The 20,242-nt window shown below is 46.3% G+C and overlaps 1 protein-coding gene across 2 annotated transcripts in view; it reads left to right on the top strand.

Moving 5' to 3' along the window:
* Positions 1-20,242, top strand: part of CTNNA1 (catenin alpha 1) — a 117,916-nt gene that overhangs the window by 82,476 nt on the left and 15,198 nt on the right. For both annotated transcript variants that reach the window (XM_040078590.2, XM_058422514.1), the window contains exons 10-12: positions 3,832-3,924; positions 14,449-14,605; positions 19,957-20,157. In XM_040078590.2, the coding sequence (XP_039934524.1) occupies positions 3,832-3,924; positions 14,449-14,605; positions 19,957-20,157 (451 nt within the window). The remainder of the gene's footprint in view (positions 1-3,831; positions 3,925-14,448; positions 14,606-19,956; positions 20,158-20,242) is intronic.

Below are 20,242 nucleotides of genomic sequence, written 5' to 3'. Positions count from 1 at the left end.
CTCAGGGCTGTCTTCATTCCCAGTGTATTTTTAACTTCTTTCAAGAGATTGCTCGTTGTGCTGATTACATTATTTGCAGTGGTTTTGTCTCCTTTGATGCCTGTGCCAGTAGTGCTTATGTAAAGGGACTTGATGATATTGAATGGTAAGAATGAACAAATGCAGCGGGAATTCAATTGCTATTTTGCTCTCAAGCACAAGTGTTCTTTCTAAATCAAGTCTGACCACTTACTATGTCAGTCAGCTGCTTTGTCGGAGACTTGGAGAAACTATTTAATTCACATTTGATTTAAAGGAAATTTTTGTTCCCTTGAGGTGCATTATTTAATTTAGAAGTTTTGGAAATGTATTATTTCCAAGCACTCTGTGGGCTTTGAAAGGGTTGATCTTCATCTCAGCTACAAAATCCAATGTATTATGGGTATGTGCTAAATAAGTAGCCAGCAGTACCCTATCCTCTGAAGAGAGCGGGAATTTGAAGTTATTTGTTGGATCACCCAGGAATTACTGGAGATGAGTCCTTTCAGGTACTTTTAAAATTAAATTTCTTGACCCTACAGCCATCCACCTGAGCTGGTACATGCAATTTCAGAATTCATGTTATAGAGCACCTGATAATTACTGACAGTTTAGAATACCTTATTGTTATGTCATTTACAACTTGATTAATTAGTAGACACACTTCTTAAATTCGAAATTTTAAGAGGTTTGTGCGTGTTTTCCAGTAGTTTGACAGAGCCTTCCCATGGGTGCAGTAAATGCTGCGCTGCTGTGAATTTACAGCCCTGTCTGCAGCACTCTGAAGTCATCTCAGCTGCTGCCGTGTCTCTGCCTCGCTCTGCTGTTCAGCAGAGAGTTTGCTGGGAAGTTTGTGTGCTGATCTGGCAGGGCAAACACCCCGGCAGAGCGAATAGCTGGCTGTCGGATGAGCGTGCTGAAATGAAGTGTTGAGCTCTGGAATCGCAGCGCTGGGATGGGATGTGGCAGCCAACAGTTGGATTGTCTTAAACTGCCAAAGACCCTCAGTCAGGGAAGCACACATGCTCCTTTCATGAGGGTTGGCAGTGCCAGTCAGGCGCTTTCTAAAGAAGAATTGCCATCAGTTGGGTATTCAGAAGAAAAATGACTGCTCGAAAATGACTATGCAAAAAAGCAAATTTTCATTATACCGCGGTGGGGACACTCCATTATTAAGTTCTTTGCCTCTCTGTGTTCAGATAGAGCAGGGTTTCTGTGCGCTTGATTCATCACACTTGGCTTGAGAGACAGCACAACATCTCCAGATATCAGAGAGGCTGATCTTGTGGTGCTTCAATGTAGCTTTTATTCTGCCCCTGCTCAATAGAGCTCTGTGTTCTCCTCGCTCCTAGAGGTTGTAACGCTCCTGTGGAGGGAGGAATGACAGGGAAATACGGACCATAAAAAATATTGGCAATTGCTGTTTCTCAAAAATACGACCTGTGCTTAAACCAACTGCAAAATCTTTATTTGACTTTTAAATCATGGCATCTGATTGTCTTTTGATTCTTGTGAGCCTCTAAACAAAAGCATGATGTACTTCTGCATCATCCCAGCAGCTCGCTGGGAGCTAGGGATTCAAGGCATGGCAATTGTACAGGAAAACTCGCCGATGTTCAGGCACACCCCCTGTGTGAGAGGGTGTTCCAGGGCCAGCTGTTTGCTGGGGTGCCATGCAGAGGGGCTGGAGCTGTTCACAGAGAGGGAGCACAGAGCCCTGGCTCAGCTGGGCCCTGCCTGCAGCACTGTGCAGAGAACGGGGGGCGTCCTTCAGTTCACCCCTGCATGTCAATCCAAACAGGAGGGAAAGAAAAACTAGGAGCAGGAAACAAATGTTCCTGGGAGCTGGCAGGGTTTTCTTTGTGTTGTTGATGCTGCACAGGCTTTCTCTCAACTTCAGTTTGTTTTCCTCCAAATATGTGCTGTCACATCTGTTTGCTTGCTTGTTCTGTGCTGGAAACACCTCTCCTCTTGACACTCTTGCTTTCCATCCTTTGTAACTTGGCTTGGAGCTGGAGGGAGGAAGAGGCCGTGTGCTTTGCAATGGGAACTTGATTTTTCTCCCCAGATTGATCATGGGATTGATGAAAAATACTGTTCAAGTGTAATGGCACATTCCTGATGATTTGCAGGACAGTAATGTATTCTGTGTGGGAACATCTGCCATGAGGGAAGGGCTTGGGGAGGGGGAAAAGCATGTGGTAGAGCTGCAGATACTACTTCAGAATAACTTACATGAATGCAAAGAATAGTTTAATTAAAGGCAGAATGGAAATTCCCCAGCTTATAGAGAAAATTATCTGGAGAAATCTAGTTCAGTGGTGTTACTGAGCATCTGCTGGCTCCTGGTGATGCTTTTATGGCGCATTTGCAGGGGGCTTTGCAGGTTGCTCAGCCTCTGGAAGGACAGTACTCGGTGTTCGTCTCAGTTCACTTGCTGCTATTTTTATGGCTTTCTGTGTTCAAATGGCTCAGAATAACATGCTTGTCATTCACCTGTCAGCTGAGAAATGTAACTTATTTCAGACTTCCTTCCCCTGAGAGTAGCTCTGGGATGAGGAATATTTTCAATTACTAAAAAATTCTGTGCTGTCCCCATCCTCCATGCTCTTAAAAGGCAGGTGTTTACAGAGGTCCCTGCTTCAGGCTGACCTAGTTAAAGGGGATGCTGTGCAGCAGGTCAAGGTTGTGGAGTAAAGTTTTTAGCATCACAAGAGATCCTATTCAAATTTTGGAGGCCTGTGGATGCATCTTGAGGATCTCCTGGACCAGTTTTATTTGATGAATTGCAGCATAGAGAGAGGGCTGGAGGAACACCTGCCAGGCTTTGCCTGACACGTCGTGCCACAGCTCGAGCTCTGTGGGGTTGCTGCTGTCCCACCCTGGTGGGGTTGGGCTGTTAAACTGTGACTGCAGCTGCTGCCAGTGCTGCTCTTGTGCATTTTACTGGAGAGAACTCACCATGGTCAGGGCTAGCAGTGATGTCTGCCCTGTTTGACTGGCTGGGGGTGAGAGCTGGACCTGCCCCAGCACCCCCCAGCCCTGGGCTGATTCTGCCCCTGTGCTGAGGTGAGAGCCCACCTGCAGAGCTGCCCCAGCCCCGGGCCCAGCGCAGCAAGGAGCTGGAGCTGCTGGAGCCAGGCCAGAGGAGGCACCAGGATGAGCAGAGGGATGGAGCAGCTCTGCTGGGAGGAAAGGCTGGCAGAGCTGGGGTTGTTCAGCTGCACAGGAGAAGCTTGGGGGTGAGCTCAGTGTGGCCTTGCAGGGCCTGAAGGAGCTGCAGGAAACATGGAGAGAGACAATTCCCAAGGGATGGAGGGACAGGACACAGGGAATGGCTCCCAGTGCCAGAGGGCAGGGCTGGATGGGAGATTGGGCAGGAATTGTTCCCTGGCAGGGTGGGCAGGCCCTGGCACAGGGTGCCCAGAGCAGCTGTGGCTGCCCCTGGATCCCTGGCAGTGCCCAAGGCCAGGTTGGACACTGGGGCTGGAGCAGCCTGGGACGGTGGGAGGTGTCCCTGCCATGGCAGGGGGTGGCACTGGATGGGCTTTGAGGTCCTTTCCAAGCCAAACCATTCTGGAATTCCATGATCCAAAGTGTAACAGTTTTATGTCTGCAGAAGGAACAGGTGCCATTAGTGATTCCAAAACTGGTTAGAACAGAACAAATGTAGAATCTTTTTGTTCCATGATGGAACAAAAAGATGGGTTACTGGTTACTGGTCACTGTTGGAATTAGACAAAAGTTTTCTACAGAAGGAAATAACCCCCAATTCTAACAGTTGTGTTTTGTTTTCTTCCCCCTCTGACACAGGTTGCCAACCTGGCCTGCTCCATCTCCAACAATGAGGAAGGTGTGAAATTGGTTCGCATGTCAGCCAGCCAGCTGGAGGCCCTGTGTCCCCAGGTAAGGAAGGACATCACAACAGGAGACAAACCCAAGCAGCTGGGCTGCTTAGGGTGTGCTCTGGTCTCATACTGGCTGTCTGTGACTTGCTGCAGAACTTGATTTTTTTCCCTTAGTACACACAGAGGATGAAATGCAGCATAGGCATCAAGACTTAGGAGCTTTAAAATCCATGGCAAAGAAATCACTGATGTGAAGGGGTCGTTTTTATGTCAGAGCTCTAATTCCATTTGGCCAGGACATTCTAGTAACCTGCAGTTAGTAAATGTGGGAAGCTTCAGTGGTTTCCTGTGCACATCTGTGCTGCAGGAAGGTGCCTTGTGAAGGTGCTAGCACTGCTCCTGGGCATGCTGTAAGATGAATTATAAAATACTATTTTTGCCTGAGTAGAATATAAATATGCCAAATAATCTTCCCGATGGAGTAGGATGAGAGGAAGTTGGCTGTGTGTGAACAGTGTGAGCCTGGCTGAGACTACCTTTTAATTAATAACTTTTTAATGGAAACAAGGAAATTAAGTTTATATAAGCACTAGACTATCCTCTTCCTTTTCGACAGCCTGGTGTTTTAAATGTCAACAACTAGATACTTGGATGAACCCCTGAAGACTGCAGGGTGCTGTTGATTCGTGTAATTTACATTTTTTTAAAGCAACGGGAAATTCAGATCTAAAACATCCAAATAAGCTGTTGTTGGTAAGGAGGAACTAACAGAAAATATGTACTCAGAAAAATTGGCAAAATGGCATTTTATGAAAACGAATTGTATTGTCTCAGGATTACTTGGAATTTCTCCATGTTTCCCCATCTGTATTGATCTTTTTAAAACCAGTTGAAAAGAAGAGAGATGTTCACCTGTCCCCCCTCCAGTGGGAGGGGGTTTGGAGGGAATAGGTGAAGGCAGTGTGAGGAGCAGGACTGTTTTCCCTTTTGTACGACCTGCAGGTAACTGCGCTGTTAAACGGGTGAAGACAGGCCCCTGAATATAAAGCACGGAATCCTAAAGGAGGCCTTTGGGCATCCCAGGGTGGCTCTCTGTGCTCCCACTCCTGTTCTGGCTGAGCAGCTCTCTGCCCCCACCCTGGGTTGAGGGCTGTGCGTGGCTGCTGAAACCAAAGGTCACGTTTCACGGTTGGAGCAAAGCATGTGGAAGAAAAAGCTTTTAGAAATCCATCTTCCCTGATACGAGGGCTCGCTCTTTCCTGAAGGAGCCAACTAGGCTGATGGAAGTTTTTTTTAGTTATCTCCCAGAATATGGGTGTCTAACACAGGGTGTTCCAAACAAATGCTGCTGCTTTTGAAAATAATCATCTGAAGAAAGTTAGGTTCTCTTTGAATTTAAATGTTTCTGGTGGCTGTCCAAGTCTGTGGGGGTGTTTTCCTCTCCCCATTGCTGAAATTGTGTGTATCTCAGATTCTTCTGTCTTTGCTTTTCCAACAACTAACTGCCTATTTAAATAAATCTTCTCCTGGATAAAATAAGCACCATGGTAGTCAGCATGAAATAATGACCCAGCTGTAGTCAGCAGTGTAGCCACATCTCCTCAAGTGCAGCTGTTAACCTTTGACTTCAGGGATTATGGACAATATATGTAACACACATTGGAAGCTCTGAGTATCTATAAATGCACAAAGGCTTTAACTGATGGATTTTGGCTTTACAAAGGTCACATCTCTGGACTTCAAGCCTACAGTTTAGATGCTCCAGTGCACAGTCTTGCCTTAATTTCAGGGTCGTCACCAAGAGATTAGTAAATGACACTATAGATGTTCATAGCAGTTGAAAGAGTGCTTTTATATTACATTACATGCTCTCGGGTTGATTCTTTAATGTTCTAAGCGTATTTAAACATGTTGTGAATCCTGAGAGATAATTAGGGGCACTTGTCTAAGCAGTTTTACAAATGGCATCTGTGTTTTCTGGTAACAATAGCTCATCTTGTGCCAGTGCAAGCAGCACAGCTCTCCATCCTCCTTCTCCTCAGCTGCCTTCCTCAGCTTGTCCCCAAACCTCGGGTATTCTCCACGGTCTCTAAAAGATTCTCAATATCAAGAACAGCAGAGTGAGATTCTATTTCCTTTTTTAGACCATTACCTATTTATTTTGTAGTTTATTCCTGATGAGATTCACAGCTGCTTCTTGAGTCCTCTTGGGTGGCTGTGCTGAACAAATGTGTAAATTAGGCATAAGATACAGGTTAAACCCAACATTATATGCCCTATATGTTTTTGGAGGGTTGTTTTTTTTGGCTCAGGTGGTATTTTTCCAGGAAGATGCTGGATTCAGAATGAGTCAAGTCAATCAGTAATTACAATAGTATCAGAAACTTCAAGGCATCAGTAGCACACAGAAATACAGTGTATGAAATGTAATTCAAAGTATTGCTGTGCTTGAAAGATGAAACTGAAATTTAATGCACTTGAGTGCCAGGTAACCTCTTAAATAGTTTATCTGAGTAGAGGCCATTCTGGGAGTAGGGAATTCCTGGTTAAAGAATGATTTCTGCAGAAATCAATCTGTAGAGTTAATTGTAAAAGCTGTAGCTCAAATAGAGCCATAATTCCCTCCCTTGTCACCAGGGCCATTGAAGTGGCAGCAGGAGGAAGGAACGTGCAACTCTTTAAGCTGGCTGGGGAAAACCTGGAAGTTTTGTTGGTATTGACAAGCAGTCAGTCCTTGTCAGTGTCACCCTTGGGTTCAGACCTCCTCAGGTTTGAAATTTGCTTTGAGGAAAAAGAAAATGCGGAGAAATTTTCATCAAAATTTCTCTACAGAAACAAGCAGTCAATTTATTTAGCGTGGTTTAGTTACTGGAAATCAGCTTTCCCTCAGGAGTAACATCATCCTTCCTTTTTGTGGGTCCCCAGCCAATTAGCACCGATATTAATGTGAAGTTGAAGACTTAATGGGATATTTAGATCTCCCTTTCGAGGGTTTCCAGGAGGAGTTGTTGGGATGAGCTGTGCCAGAGTAGCCAGCTGGGTGATTTTAGTCTGGGTTTACAGGGCAGAAATAAGGCAGCTTCAGTGAGTCACTGCGTTTTCTTCCTCAAGCCCTGACTTACAAGCCTGCCTGAATTCTTTCTTTTGAGAATTGCTAGAACTCTGTTGTGGAAGACACCAGCTTTGTCCAGCACCACGCAGGAGTTCCCTCAGCCCTGCCTCGCTGGGTGCTGGGGAACAGGCCAGGCTGGAGGGGGTTAAGAGGAAGGAGCAAAGTTCTCCATCACTACAGTTAAATTAAAAAAAAAAAAAAAAAAAAAAAAGCTTTAACTGTCTTTCTTAATGGAAATGGAAAATTACTGCTGTGAAATGCTTGGAATAGCTGCCTGTGCCTGCCTTTGCCTCGCAGAGTGCGGGGGGAAGTTTTCTTTGCCTTCTCGCTAAACACAGAGCTTGCCAATGGTGAATTAGGGAAAGATTTTGTTTATCTCGACTCAGAAACCTGGATCCTCGCTCCCAGCTCTGGCGTCTGTGCTGTTTCCAAGAAGGACTTGCTTTGGGAGCCTGCAAAGGCTGTTTTGTAACAGCATTTTGCATTAAAGACGCCTGGGAAGAGAGCTGAACCCATCAGTGTTTCTGATCATGCAAGCTGTAGGTGTTAGAAACCAACAGAGGGAATGCCCCAGCCCAGCTCTGGGGAGGAAGAATTGCTCCAGCCTTTTGATGGGACAGTCTGCTGTCACTCGAGCTCCTTTTACCAGCTATACATTGACTTTCTTGGTTTTTGCAGCCTCCATGAAGTTAGTTTATAGACTCGTGCCCAAACTGCAGTTGGGCTGAGAGCTGTAAGAAATAACTGTGGGATAGAGTTCCCTTCAGGCTGGGTGTTTGCTTCTGCCAGCCAGAGCAGGAGCCCATCGCCCTGGGGACTGAGCATCCACCCCCAGGGAGGTGGCTGCAGGACAGACCTGCCCCAGGGCACGCAGGACCTGTTCCTCCGTGAAAGGCAGGGCTGGGTGCCTTTCTCCAGCACAGCCCAAAGAGCTCATCCTCCAAAGAAACTTTGGGAGGGCAGCAGGCAGCGCCTGGAAGCACAGGTCCTTCCCAACCCCCTCCATACCTGCTGGAGTGTGCTCGGAATTGCTCACCAGGCACATGCGTCGCCCATCAAACTGACTCCAGAGAATTCTTGGATTAAATTACGTTTTTAATAAAAATAATTTGGCTCTTTTCATATTAACATCTTGTTTTAATAACTGTTTGTTCACATCCTTCTATTCCAATTTTGAGCTGCTTGAAAAGCCATTTGCTGCTTATAGATTTCTGATGAGGCAGATGGCTTATATGTGATCACACCTACTGACACACAGACAAAATACCAAAGCAGAAGGAATTCCATGGAAATTTCCAGAAACTTTTGTTTAAAAGTTGGAGTATCTTAGAGAAGTAAAAACCCTGCACACCACCCTTCAAATCAAGCAAGCCCAAATGTGACCAGCAGACTTTGTTCTCCTTGAGTCCCCAGTGACCACCGATTTCCTAGTGGCTGTTGGAGAAGGAGAGAACTTAATTTTTCTTGCAGTAAAGACTTAACATCAGACAATTGTCCCTTTTTTCATCGCTTTGAAAGACTGTCAGATTTTTTGAATGTTCTAACGAGCAGATCTGTCTCCAGACTGTTTAATTACAGGTGCTTGAAACATTTTATTGGCATTGAATAGAAATGCTTCTGTTAAAAACTTAACACTTGGGTTGAAGATTTGCATCACCCAGGCTCACTGGGAAGAACTGCCAGCACAGGCCAAGGCTGACCGGAAAAGCAGCAATTTTAGAAATTCAAACAGTTACTGCTGCATAGAAATAAGCAAAGAGCGGGAAAAGAATTTAATTCTGTAGAAAGAAATGCATTGGTGAGTAAGGGCCCTTTGTTCCACCACTGTGCTCCACAGGATCTGAGGAGTACAGTGGTGGAACAGCTTCTAGGGAAAACACAAAGTCCCTGAGACTCCCAAAGTTTCAGCATTTGAAGCCAGTAAAATGCAAAATGGAGCAAGATAAATGGCACCAAAATTCTTACAGCTTCTACATGGACTGGCAGTACAAAATCAGCCCTCAGCTCCAAATGAAAATGCTTTCTTCATGGATGGGGAAGTTGATAGGATAATTATCTATACACACTGTGCAAATAGTCTTTATAGCAAATACTGCTGTGGCAGTACATGCTGGGCTGGAGAAGGGCTTTGTGCTGAGGGGACTGGAGCACCTCCCCTATGGAGCCAGGCTGGGAGAGCTGGGAATGTGCAGCTTGGAGAAGTGATGGTGGTGTGGAGACTTCATAGCCTCTGCCATTGTCTGAAGGGGCTGCAAGGAACCTGGAGAGGGACTCTGCATCAGGAGCTGGACCCCCAATGCCAGAGGGCAGGGATGGATGGGATAATGGGCAGGAATTGTTCCCTGTGAGGGTGTTGAGGCCCTGGCACAGGGTGCCCAGAGCAGCTGTGCTGCCCCTGGATCCCTGGCAGTGTCCAAGGGCAGGATGGGCAGGGCTTGGATCAGCCTGACCTAATTAAAGGTGTCCCTGCCATTGGAAAGAGATGAGCTTTGAGGTCCTTTCCAGCCCAGACCATTCTGTGGTTCTGAGTTACTCAGTAAAAGTGTGGATCTGGGGGTCGTTCCAGCACTGCCACAAGACGAGTAAAGATCTCTGCAGAGATCCCTGCAGTCACTCTATGCGAAACTCACAGGAGAGGAAAGTGCTCAAAGTGCCTTTTGTACATGGGAACAAAGTATTGGAAATCAAAAGAAACTTTTCCTTCCTCTTTTGGTTCATCAGCCTCTGTTCATTGCTGGTCACTGCCATTAGAGCTCCTGAGAATGTAAAACAATCGGCTGTGTGTTTTGCTCGCAGGCATTTCAGCTCATCAGAGCCTGCAGAGTGCTTTTTGCTGTTCTCCAGTACGTGGAGGGCTGGCACACACAGATGTGGGCATGCAAACCTGGCCTGGGATGTAACTGGAAGTGACTTCAGTGTCCTCCTCATAAACTATTTTTAACACTCAGAGTAAAATGCAGTGAGGAGCAGGGAAGGGGCGTGAGCAGGGTGAGCACTGGAGGCAACTCTGGCATCTTGTGTATGTAAAGTTAAATTATGAGGAGCTTATGAACTGCCAGGAACAAGCCATGACTTCTTTCTTACAGGAAAATACGGGTTTAAAATCCACCTGGGCAAGGGCAGAGAGTCTTGGTGGGCTTCTTTTCACATACTCCTGAGTAAAACTGATTTCACATCCCCACTGGGGCACTGTCTGTGTGTGCCACATGTTCCTCTGCCCCTGAGAAGAGAGCTGATAGGTTTGGGCTTGTTTTATTAGCTTTTCCTTTTTTACAAATGCAAAGTACTCTGGGTCTGTAGGCCACAGAGCTACTTTCCAATTCATTATCCAAAAGCCAAAAGAAATCTGGTGAGTCGAGATCTTTGTATGAACCCCAAGCCCAAGTGAGCTATTTAGAACCTGCAGATGTTTTGATAGTAAAGCAGGGGTGTGTCGTGAGGGGAGAGAATTGGGGTTCACCACAGAGCTTCTGAAACTGAAAAACTCCTCCTTGTTGGGGCACAGTAACATCCTAAAGTCAATCCTGCGGGAATCAAGGAAAAGCTAAAGCAGCTGCAGGAAGAACATTCTCCTGGAAGGAGCAAAAGCTTCTTATCAGAAGGACTGAGGCAAAAATCAGGAAGTGCTTAAAGCCACTGCAATGGGTGTGGGTCAGACATGGTGTGCACTAAGGTACAGCGGGTTGGGATTGCCATGCAAATATCTGGGTGATCGTTTTCCTCTCCCAAGTGATGTTTCTTCCTTTGGCCATGCCAGCCAAGTGCACAGAATTGTTCTTTGTAAGAACACCACCACATGGAAGAGCTTTCTTTGCCTCTCTGACATTCAGCTTGGGCGCTATAAAGCTGCGGCTGGAAGCTCTCCTAAATTTAGCCTAAAGGAATTAATTCTGGCTGACCCAGTGGCTGTAATTTACCCACAGGTTTATCTGAGGTTCAGGTGTTTTCTGGCCAGAATAGCTGAGCTTTTCCAGAGAGCTTCTGGGCCAAGCAGCTGCAGTGTTGTAACCCAGGCAGGGAGCCTTGGAGAGCCCTGCCCTGCAAAGGGGGAGGACACAACCGCACTCTGACATCTCTGGTTTCAGCAGGGAACATAAAACCAGGGAAAAGCAGCAGCTTCTTCCCATGGAAGGGACGAGAAGAGGAGTCAAGGTGCAGATTGAGACATCCATTCCAATCTTTGGAATGCTGAGCCTCCCCAGGTGTTGCCAAGCCCTGGCTGCTGCCATGGGAAGCTGTGAGGTGCAGGGGAGAGGCTCCAAGGAACTCTCTGGAAGCGTGATCCGGGTCGTGGAGCTGTCTGACTCGAACATTGCAATTGCTACATGAAACAAAGCACCGATAAAAATAGTGTGTTTTCTTGCCATGCTTCATTTCCTTCTGGATAGGCTCAAAATGTCCCTGTTTGATTCTTTTCTTTGTACAACTTCAGTGAGTCATTGTGATCACAGCGCTCTGGCAGCATCTTGAAAAGCTCTGAAATACAAAATATTTCCCTGAGATTGCCAAATGTTTTACATGGAAGTGGCTACATTTCAGATAGTCCAGTCACGATCTTCCTGGGGTTTTAACTCTGTCTACCTCCATCCTGTGAGAGGTACTGATATTTTAAAGTAATTGCCCAATGCTTTATGTGTTTTGGAGAAAGAAAAGTGTATTGTGGTCCATCCCTTTCCCCAAAAAAGTGTTTCCTCCTCCCCCTGAAAGTGTTTATTTTTAGATAATAAAGGGATCATAGTCCTGCTATGTAACACAGACTATTTAAGATCCAGCGTCCCTGTCATTTTCCCACGTCTCTCTAAAGCATCTGTTGGAAAATAAATCAATCATTCTGTGCTGGATACCAGAGTATATTCCCTGGAATAGATCACATGCGGGGTGTTGTCAGCGATCCCTGGGACATTCTTCAAGCACAGGTGTGAGACACGTCCAGGATGATTTATCCACTTGAATTCTAAACTCTCCAGAGAGTGAGGGCTTTTATCACCCCTGCTAAAGCTGCCTGTTGTGGCCACTTTGCACATGGAGTTATGGAGTGTGTGCTATAAAAAAGGGATTGCTGAGCTGTGTCTGCTGCCCTGAATTTCTCCCTGAGCACGCTCACACCTGTGTGGCTCTCCTGAGCTGTAGGTTTGTCTTTAGCTCCATGGTGACCATGGATAACCTTTGATATCCCCGCCAGGTCTCTTCATCTCTAGCACTGCTGGCTGCTTCCCTGTTGCAGGAATGTCTGTCGGTAACAGAGATCAACACTGGTTTTGCTTGATCATTTTTGTAAAATACATTTACCTTGGCCATACATTTTTGCTGTAATGTATAAAAAAAGTACATTTTTCTGATTGAACAAGCTGCCTGTTGAGAGGAGGGTGATGCAGCCCGTGCCTCCTGTGCTTGGATTTGGTGAGGAGACACAGTTTGAGGTTGTGGAGCAGTTGCAGAGCCCTGGGTGTGTGACAGCTCTGCCACTACCCGTGACGAGGTGCTGAACGTGGGCATCTGGGCTCGACATGCGCTGTTGGCGAAGATTAATTGTCCAGACAGCTGCTGTGTCCAGACAAGCATCTCACAGGAACCCGGGCCATATGTTCCTGCAGCATTAATGCTGCCCTGTCTCAGTGCTTACAGGATATTTTATATCTGATACGGGCCAAGGCAGGTTGGGAAGAGCAGAGAAAATGTCCTGATCCTTGGTATCGCCTCGCCACCATCTCTGTCTCTGTAGTGACAGTTTCTAGCAGGATAAAAGTGAGAGCAGATTTCTAGAGCATTGTCTGGCTTATCTCTCCTGTTTCCAGGACATTTGTTCAGATTCGTCTTCATGAAACCTTGGATATCTAGATTTTGATTGATAGGCGGTTAATTCATTGCATCCATCAGACTGGGGTGAGAGGTGGCACTGGCTGCACTGCAAATCAGGGCTCTCGAGCAGAGGGCAGGTTTGCCTCTCTAAAACCTCTATTTCTGTTTGATTTGAAAATTCTGCGCATCATTTTCTTGGGTGTTGCAAGGCTTTTGGGGGGCTTTCAGGACTTTCAGTTCCATGCATGAGGGTGGCAGAGGCAGGGTGTGACCCTGGGCTGGCTGGAGGAAGGGGAGCAGCAGAGGAGCCCATGGTGGTGGTGGGGACAGGGACAGTGCTGTTCCTCCAGGGGTCAGAGGCATGTTCATCCCCACAGACCCCTGGGCAGCTGCTGCTCGGGCTCAGGTGCTGCTTCTTGTGTTCGTTACTGTCACCAAACCCACCGAGCTGGGCTGAATTTGTGACCCAGACCTGCAGCCCCAGATGGGGAGCAGCCCAGCCCTTCTGTGGATTTTCCTGTCATTGCTAACTCCTGGCATCGCTCTGGTGAAGCAGCTCCCTCCTCCTGCCTGATTCATTCAGTGCCATCCCAGTACATTTGACATCACCGTCATTTCCGTGTTTAGTGAGTTATATATTTTTTTAAATGCTTTGTGACACTTGTAAATGAAGAAGGTAGAGGAAGTAGATTTTAGAAAAGTGGGAACATCTGGTGCTTGCATGTTTTGGTCGACAAGTTTGTGAAATTAATACGGTCCTAAAGTAGAGAAGAAAAATTACACCTTGAAGTTGTGAGGTAATTAGCTCTGACTCTCAGGTGCTCGGGAACAGGGCTGGGATTGTCACGCTCTGACTGTGGATGGTTCCTCACAGCTGGCACGTTTCCAGGTCATCCTGCTGCAGCAAGAGCAGGACCAGGCTGTTGGGATTGGTTTCTCCCCACATTCAGAGAGGCTTTTGTGGTCATTTAAATGACCAATTAGTGGCCACAGCGTAAGCTCTGTGACCCAACAACATTTGTAGCATTTGTTCTGCTAAGAAAAACTAGGATCTGGTGTAAATTCTGGTCTTGGAGTTTGAAGAAAATTAGTAGAGGTATTCAGAAGGAGCATCTCTTGTTCCCTGGCTAGTCTGGCTTGTTCACAGCCATAGCAGAAACCTGAAGTCATTGCAACAATTGCTGGCAAGATCCAAAGTAAAGCTTCAAGGAAAAGTGATAAATAAAAAAATTATCTTTAATTTTGTATTTGCATATCACTTCTACTTCAATCTGTGTAAGATTAATCCTTTTGTGACCTTTTTAACTGAGGTTTTAGCAAGTAGCAAATGCAGCCTTGAGTGTACTAAATGTCATCCTGTCTAAAATACTTAACAACACAGCCTGCACTGGGAAAGCAACACCTTGTTACCACGAGCTGCTAAAGACAGGTGGAACCAGGTCTTGTGAAAACTTGCCAAGTGATTTTGCTTCTAATAACTATCCATAATAAACATGGAATCAGGTATGAGTTGGATGTGAGAGCAACAGAATGAAACACTTCTGTGTTTAAACATCAAGTTCCTCCAAACTTACTAAACTTGCTTTGTGTGCTGCTGAGTTCATTGGATAAACACACGGGAGGTAATCGTTTCACTGGGATATGTTTTAAAAATCCAGAGGTGTTTTGCAGGTCATCAATGCTGCGCTGGCTCTGGCTGCTAAACCCCAAAGCAAACTGGCTCAAGAGAACATGGATCTGTTCAAGGAGCAGTGGGAGAGGCAGGTCCGTGTGCTGACGGATGCCGTGGATGACATCACTTCCATCGATGACTTCCTGGCTGTGTCAGGTAATCAGGGCTCCAGGCTGAGAAATAATCATCCTCCTAAGAGCTTAGTCCTGCAAAGGGGAGGGTTGGACACGTGTTCTGGGGGCTGTGAGGCTTTTGGGAGGGATGGTGTTGTCACACCTCACCTGGGATCACCTTGTGCCCAGCGAGGCGTCAAAGTGTAGCAGGGGATCTGGTCTCAAGGAGAAGACACTTTATGTCCCAAGATTTGGAATTGCTGGCTGAACTAAGGTTGAGTTACCATTTAGCTGCTGTAGAAAAACCTCAGCAGTAACTCTGAGGGAAATAGAATGTGTTTATGCCTGAGGTAGGAACTAGCAGAAAAAATGATCCCTCAGGTCACTTTAGACTCTGCCATGTAAACAAAACTGAATATCAAACCGTGGTTGTGCAAGTTAATTGAAATAAAACTGTTCATACCGTGTCAGCTTTAGTAAAGTTCTAAGAGTTTTTAAAAGAGATTGAATCATTATAATAGATTAATAATTACATTTGGCAAAGTGCTTGCCAAGATAACCCATTTTATCAGCATCTTGATAAAGACCCACTATCAGCTGCTGTGACCTAAAAATAATGGGGGCATTTTTATTTCCACATCCTTTAATTGTGCTCTAGTCAGGGGAAATGGAGATGGAACCACGTGAATTGTGTCTGCAGTAGTGTTCGCAAATCACCACTGCAAGCTGGGATTCTGATTTCCGTGGTGCAGGCAGGTTTGGGCATCTCAGGTGACCTAAAACCTCCAGCTGTAAAGAGAGATTTCACAGGAGGATGTGTGGAGTCAGAAGTACCAGGTGATCACAGTTAGAAAATGTAGATGAAAACCTAAGGTCCTGAATTAAGAGACCGTATTTTTTTATGATTAAGGAAAGAAAAACCAAACCAAAGTCCAAGTAGTGTTCCTGTGATGAGTCACCTCCATTGTCACACGTGTTGTATTGTGGTTCCCTGGGTTCTCAATAAAATTCCCCTTTGCAGCAAGTGACCATAAACTTCTTGGGCAGTTCAGTATCTGAGCCCGTTGTATCCGTGGGTACTCACTGGGGCAGCAGCAGCTGGAATTGCACAGCTGGGAGGAGCCTTTGGTGGGGAAATCTGTTCAGAGGGAGTCGTGGGCTGAAGTTAGAGACTCTGCTTGAAGCTTGCCCACAAGTGTGCAAAGACTGGAGAAGGAAAAGCTGTGAGTCTGTACAAACACAGCCAAAGGGCATCTCCCTGGCAGCTGTGCCCCTCCAGGGGTTAGCCATGAGGGCTCTGTCTTCCTGCAGGGTGCTGGGGGAACAGGAGCTCTGCTGAGGAAGCTCTGCTCCTCACCTCGTGCTGTGGGCCCAGTACTGGGCTGCTCTCAAGGGCTCCAAGCTGCTTTTTAAGACTGAAGTCACCACAAGCAGGAAGTTGCATCACTCAGTAAAATCACTTTCCTTCCCTTGTAGTCCAGGTTTAGCACCACAAGGCTCAAGTGAGTTGTGGGCAGGACAACCCCATTTTCTGCAGGGATGCAGGTTAGAACAGAACTGTGTTTTTTGGTTAAATAACCAAATCTGTTGCATGGCTGTACTCTCAGGAGCTTGGCAGTAAGCAGAGAAGGTTTCTTCCCTGGGGTGGTGGTAGGTTGACTCAGGAGAGTTCACCTCGAGTGAGTGCTCACCGCCCAAAATGGAACCAAGGAAATGTAGTTTGAGTCAGCTCCAGACATTCAAGTGCATTCAGTAATTATTTATATGTGTGTGTTATCAAAGAGATGGTAGAAAAATATTAAAGCAATAAATACTCTTTAAAATATCATTTGTTTGAACTTTGATAAATGTTTTCCATATAAACACCGCAACTCCAATTCATCTGCTAGAGGTCTGAACTTCTCTTTGGATGGAGTCGTGGCGGGTATGATTTATATCAAGTGCTGTTTGGGGTTATTAGGATGTTTGTATCAGTTACTAACTGGGATGTAAGCAGAATTTAAAGGAGCTCTTGTGAGTTCATGAGTGCGTGCATATATAAATATGTATGTAAGCCGTCCCACATCCCTACTGCGTGGTGTGCTGAAGTAAAGGCTTCACCATTCAGCTCATGCTACGGAATTGTATCAATTATCCAAAAGTAAAGGCTTGATGAAAGAGATGCTGGGTTTAGGTAACAGCAGAACATCAGATGAAGAATCCTTCAGTGCACAGAGCTGCAGGTGAGCTTGCAGGTGACAGCATTTTGCTAGGTACAGCAGCAGAAGGGCCCTGTTGAGTTAGGGCAGGGTCTGGGGGAGGCTCGCTGTCAGGATGGGAGATGGATGGCACAGGAGCCCTGTAGCCTAGAAATGTCTGTGTGCTTCCAGCCATGAGTGATGTGCAGCTCAGGGAGCTCCAGCATCAGAGGTGCTATCTCCTGAACAGTCCTTGACAGATTTTTCTCATTTAAGCTGGTGTTAGTTGTTCTTTCTACCATTATAAACTGCTGGCACCTCCATCATCCTGTGCAAAATTCACAGCTGAAGCATGCTCTGTGTGAAGAACCTCCTCATTTTGCACTGTTGCCTGTTTGCTTGATTTGATGCCCCTACTTGTACTAAAGATGGTGAGGAGGTTTTTTGCCCCTTCTCTCTCTTCATGCTGTTTGCAAACGTACAGATTTCTGCCACGCACTTTGTCAGTCATCGTTTCCCTGACTGCACAGTCATTGCCAGTTCCATTATTCCTCATTTCAAAGCTCTCCTGTACCTTCTGTAATTCTTATCCCTCCTATCAGTGCCTTCCCGAAGCACTCTGGGTGTGTTGGTGTGCCCACTATCTCTGTTCTTTAGAGCAGTTGCTGATAGCACCATGCAATTGTCAAATTCCATGTGCTGAAATTACCTGAATCTCCTTTGGAACCCTCTTAAAAAACCATTCCATTTGCTGCCTTCTGTTCCTCTGCTGCTGACAGAGGTTTATGCCACAGATTGCCCATCTCAGTGGAACTGTTTTTTCTGAGGTGCCTCCCAGTGAATATTGCCAGGATGAACACCGTATTTACAAGAGTGTGAACCTCCAGTGTTTGGTCCCTGTGCTGCCTGACCTGGCTCCTCCACTGCCCCTTGGCAGCAGAGGTTCTGCATGGAAATGGGTCTGAGGCTTCCACAGGAGGTGCAGCAGAGAAGCACAGATGTATTTATGAATCTGTGACTTCATCTCCCAATTGTTGCTCTTTGATTTTGATCTCCTGTAGCCCTCAGACTCCCTCACAGGCTGCTGGGGTTGCTTGGAAAAGCACTGCTTAATCCCTTTAACGTGGAGGTGGGTGGAGGTGGAAGGTGTTTGGTGGGCGTGGATTGAGGATTGACAGTCGTGGGTGACTTTTTATTCTGTAGCTTTTCACAGTTTAATGTATTTCCTTGTTTGGTCTAAAAATCATTTCTGTGGAAAAAATACCTTTGCTTTTAACCTTGTTGCCCAGCCACACCATTTTCCCTGTAGCTATTTTGGAGGGACGAGATCCCTGTGCTGTTGCCTGTGCTGTGTTCTGTTGCTGTGAGATGTTTCTCCTGCTCAGCACAAGGACAGGGGGGATTTGGTGTGGGACAGCCTTCTCCCATCCCCAGAGGTGCTGGTGGGGAGCCCATGGTCTGTGTGCCAGTAAGATGGGAGCACTGGGTGTATTTACAAGAACTCAGCACAATCAGAGTTCTTGTAAGTACAAGTCAGATCTTACCTGTTATCATCCAGCTGGAGAATATCACCAGAGCAGGTAGATCTGACTGTTCTGAACTTCCCTGGATCCTTTGCAAGCTGCCCTGTGGTTTATCTCCCTCTAGAAGGGACTTTCTGGCCACTTCACATCTGCAAAAGGCATAAATGATCAGCAGACATTTAAATATTCACCTTCATTTTGTCCATGCCTTTTATTAAAGTTCAGATAATCCAAAGAGGCTTTTAAATGGTCCGTGGCTTAATTTATTCATTTAGGAATTGAAGCAATAAACAGGCTGTGTTTTGGCCTGGTGCCAAAGCTTTTTCTTTGGACTCTTGCAGCTCCCAGGGCTGTCTCTTCTTTAAATCCCCTCTGTGCTTGCTGAGGCTCCTGTGCCTGCTCACTGACTTGTCAAATCACTAATGAACCTGCTCTTCCCTCTCTCAGGGCCACAGTCTGCCCTCAGCTGAACCTGCTCAGGCTGAGTTGCTTCAGAGGGATTTCACAAGTGTAATTTTTGCCCAGGTTACTTACAGAAGTCTCGCAGTATTGCACCTGGCTGTGTTAATTTTATGGAAATCAGGCATAACTTCACGCAGCAATCCTTTCAGGCAGTTCCTCCAAATCCTCTCCCAGCCAACACTATGAGCTTCTTGTCTCTACAAACTTGCAAAATGGCTCTTTTACTACCTGCAGAGGGAATAAAAGCCACCTGCATGGGTTAGCAGTGTAGAATGATTAAGTCAATGATAATTAACACTGGAAACTATTTTAAGTGACAGAGCAGAAATGTTTCCAAGTTGGTTTCTTACCAAGCAGCTTAAATGCTGGTGTTGGATGATGATACCAAAACATTGGTCCTGGTACAATAAAGAGTTCTCTAACAGAGTTTGGAAGTCTCTAGTAGCAGTTTGGGAGATCTTTAGGGTAGGTTTCCCCAGATAAGGATCCGAATTTCTTTAGGCATCTTCAGAAATCTCTTAGAAGGTTTTACCCATTTTGCGCTTCTTGGACTCGATGAGTGGGGAAAATATCTCTTTACAAGACCAGAAAATGTATATTTAAAAAGCTAATTGCAAACAGAGGTCTTGCCTTTATTTTTTTGTTTGTTTGTTTTCTGAACAGTCAGTGAGTGCTGTGTGGCTGGAATGCTTTCCACATTATTCACTGCATACATTATGTGTCTCAGATGGGAATGGGCGACTGACAGTGTAATGTGCTCTGATGGAATGTGTGTGGCTGTAGGAAAACACTCCGGAGGAAGCTGGAAACACGCACCAAGTGTCTGGTGAAGTGTTGAGGGGAGTAGGTGTGGTGCTGGGGAGGTGCCCATCGCCCCACGTGCTCTGCCACGGGAGTGGTTTGCAGGTATTTGAAATAAGGGCTGGGGCAGTCCAGGGCAGAAATATGGAAAGAAACCAGGGGAGAGCTCAGCAGAACTCAGCTTTCCTGTTGGTAAAATCGAGTACAAACAGGGGCAGAACGTGTGGAGGCCAGTTGGTGGATGGACTGATGGCTTTTTGACTCCTTTTGTGGAAGGGCAGCTCTTTGCTGGCTGTAGTGACCTTCACATGAATGCTTGACGGCATCTCCATGGAGCTTCTATAGAGCAGGTCCCACCCTGAGCAATTGCCATGCTGATGACTGCGACAGAGAAGGCATTACCAACTAAATCCTCCTTCTTCTACCTCCAGAGAATCACATTTTAGAAGACGTAAACAAATGTGTCATTGCTCTCCAAGAGAAGGACGTGGATGGCTTAGACCGCACGGCCGGTGCGATCCGGGGCCGTGCCGCTCGCGTCATTCACGTGGTCACCTCGGAGATGGACAACTACGAGCCTGGAGTGTACACTGAGAAGGTGCTGGAAGCAACCAAGTTACTGTCCAACACAGGTAAGGCTCGCTTATTCCCAGGAGCCCTGAATTGCTGTTGCTTGAGAGCTTGTGGGCAGCTGGGTACCGGTGTACCTGTGAAATC

Source organism: Hirundo rustica, chromosome 14, assembly GCF_015227805.2.
Source record: "Hirundo rustica isolate bHirRus1 chromosome 14, bHirRus1.pri.v3, whole genome shotgun sequence".
NCBI classification, from domain to species: Eukaryota; Metazoa; Chordata; class Aves; order Passeriformes; family Hirundinidae; genus Hirundo; species Hirundo rustica.
This window is presented reverse-complemented; position numbering and strand designations above follow the sequence as displayed.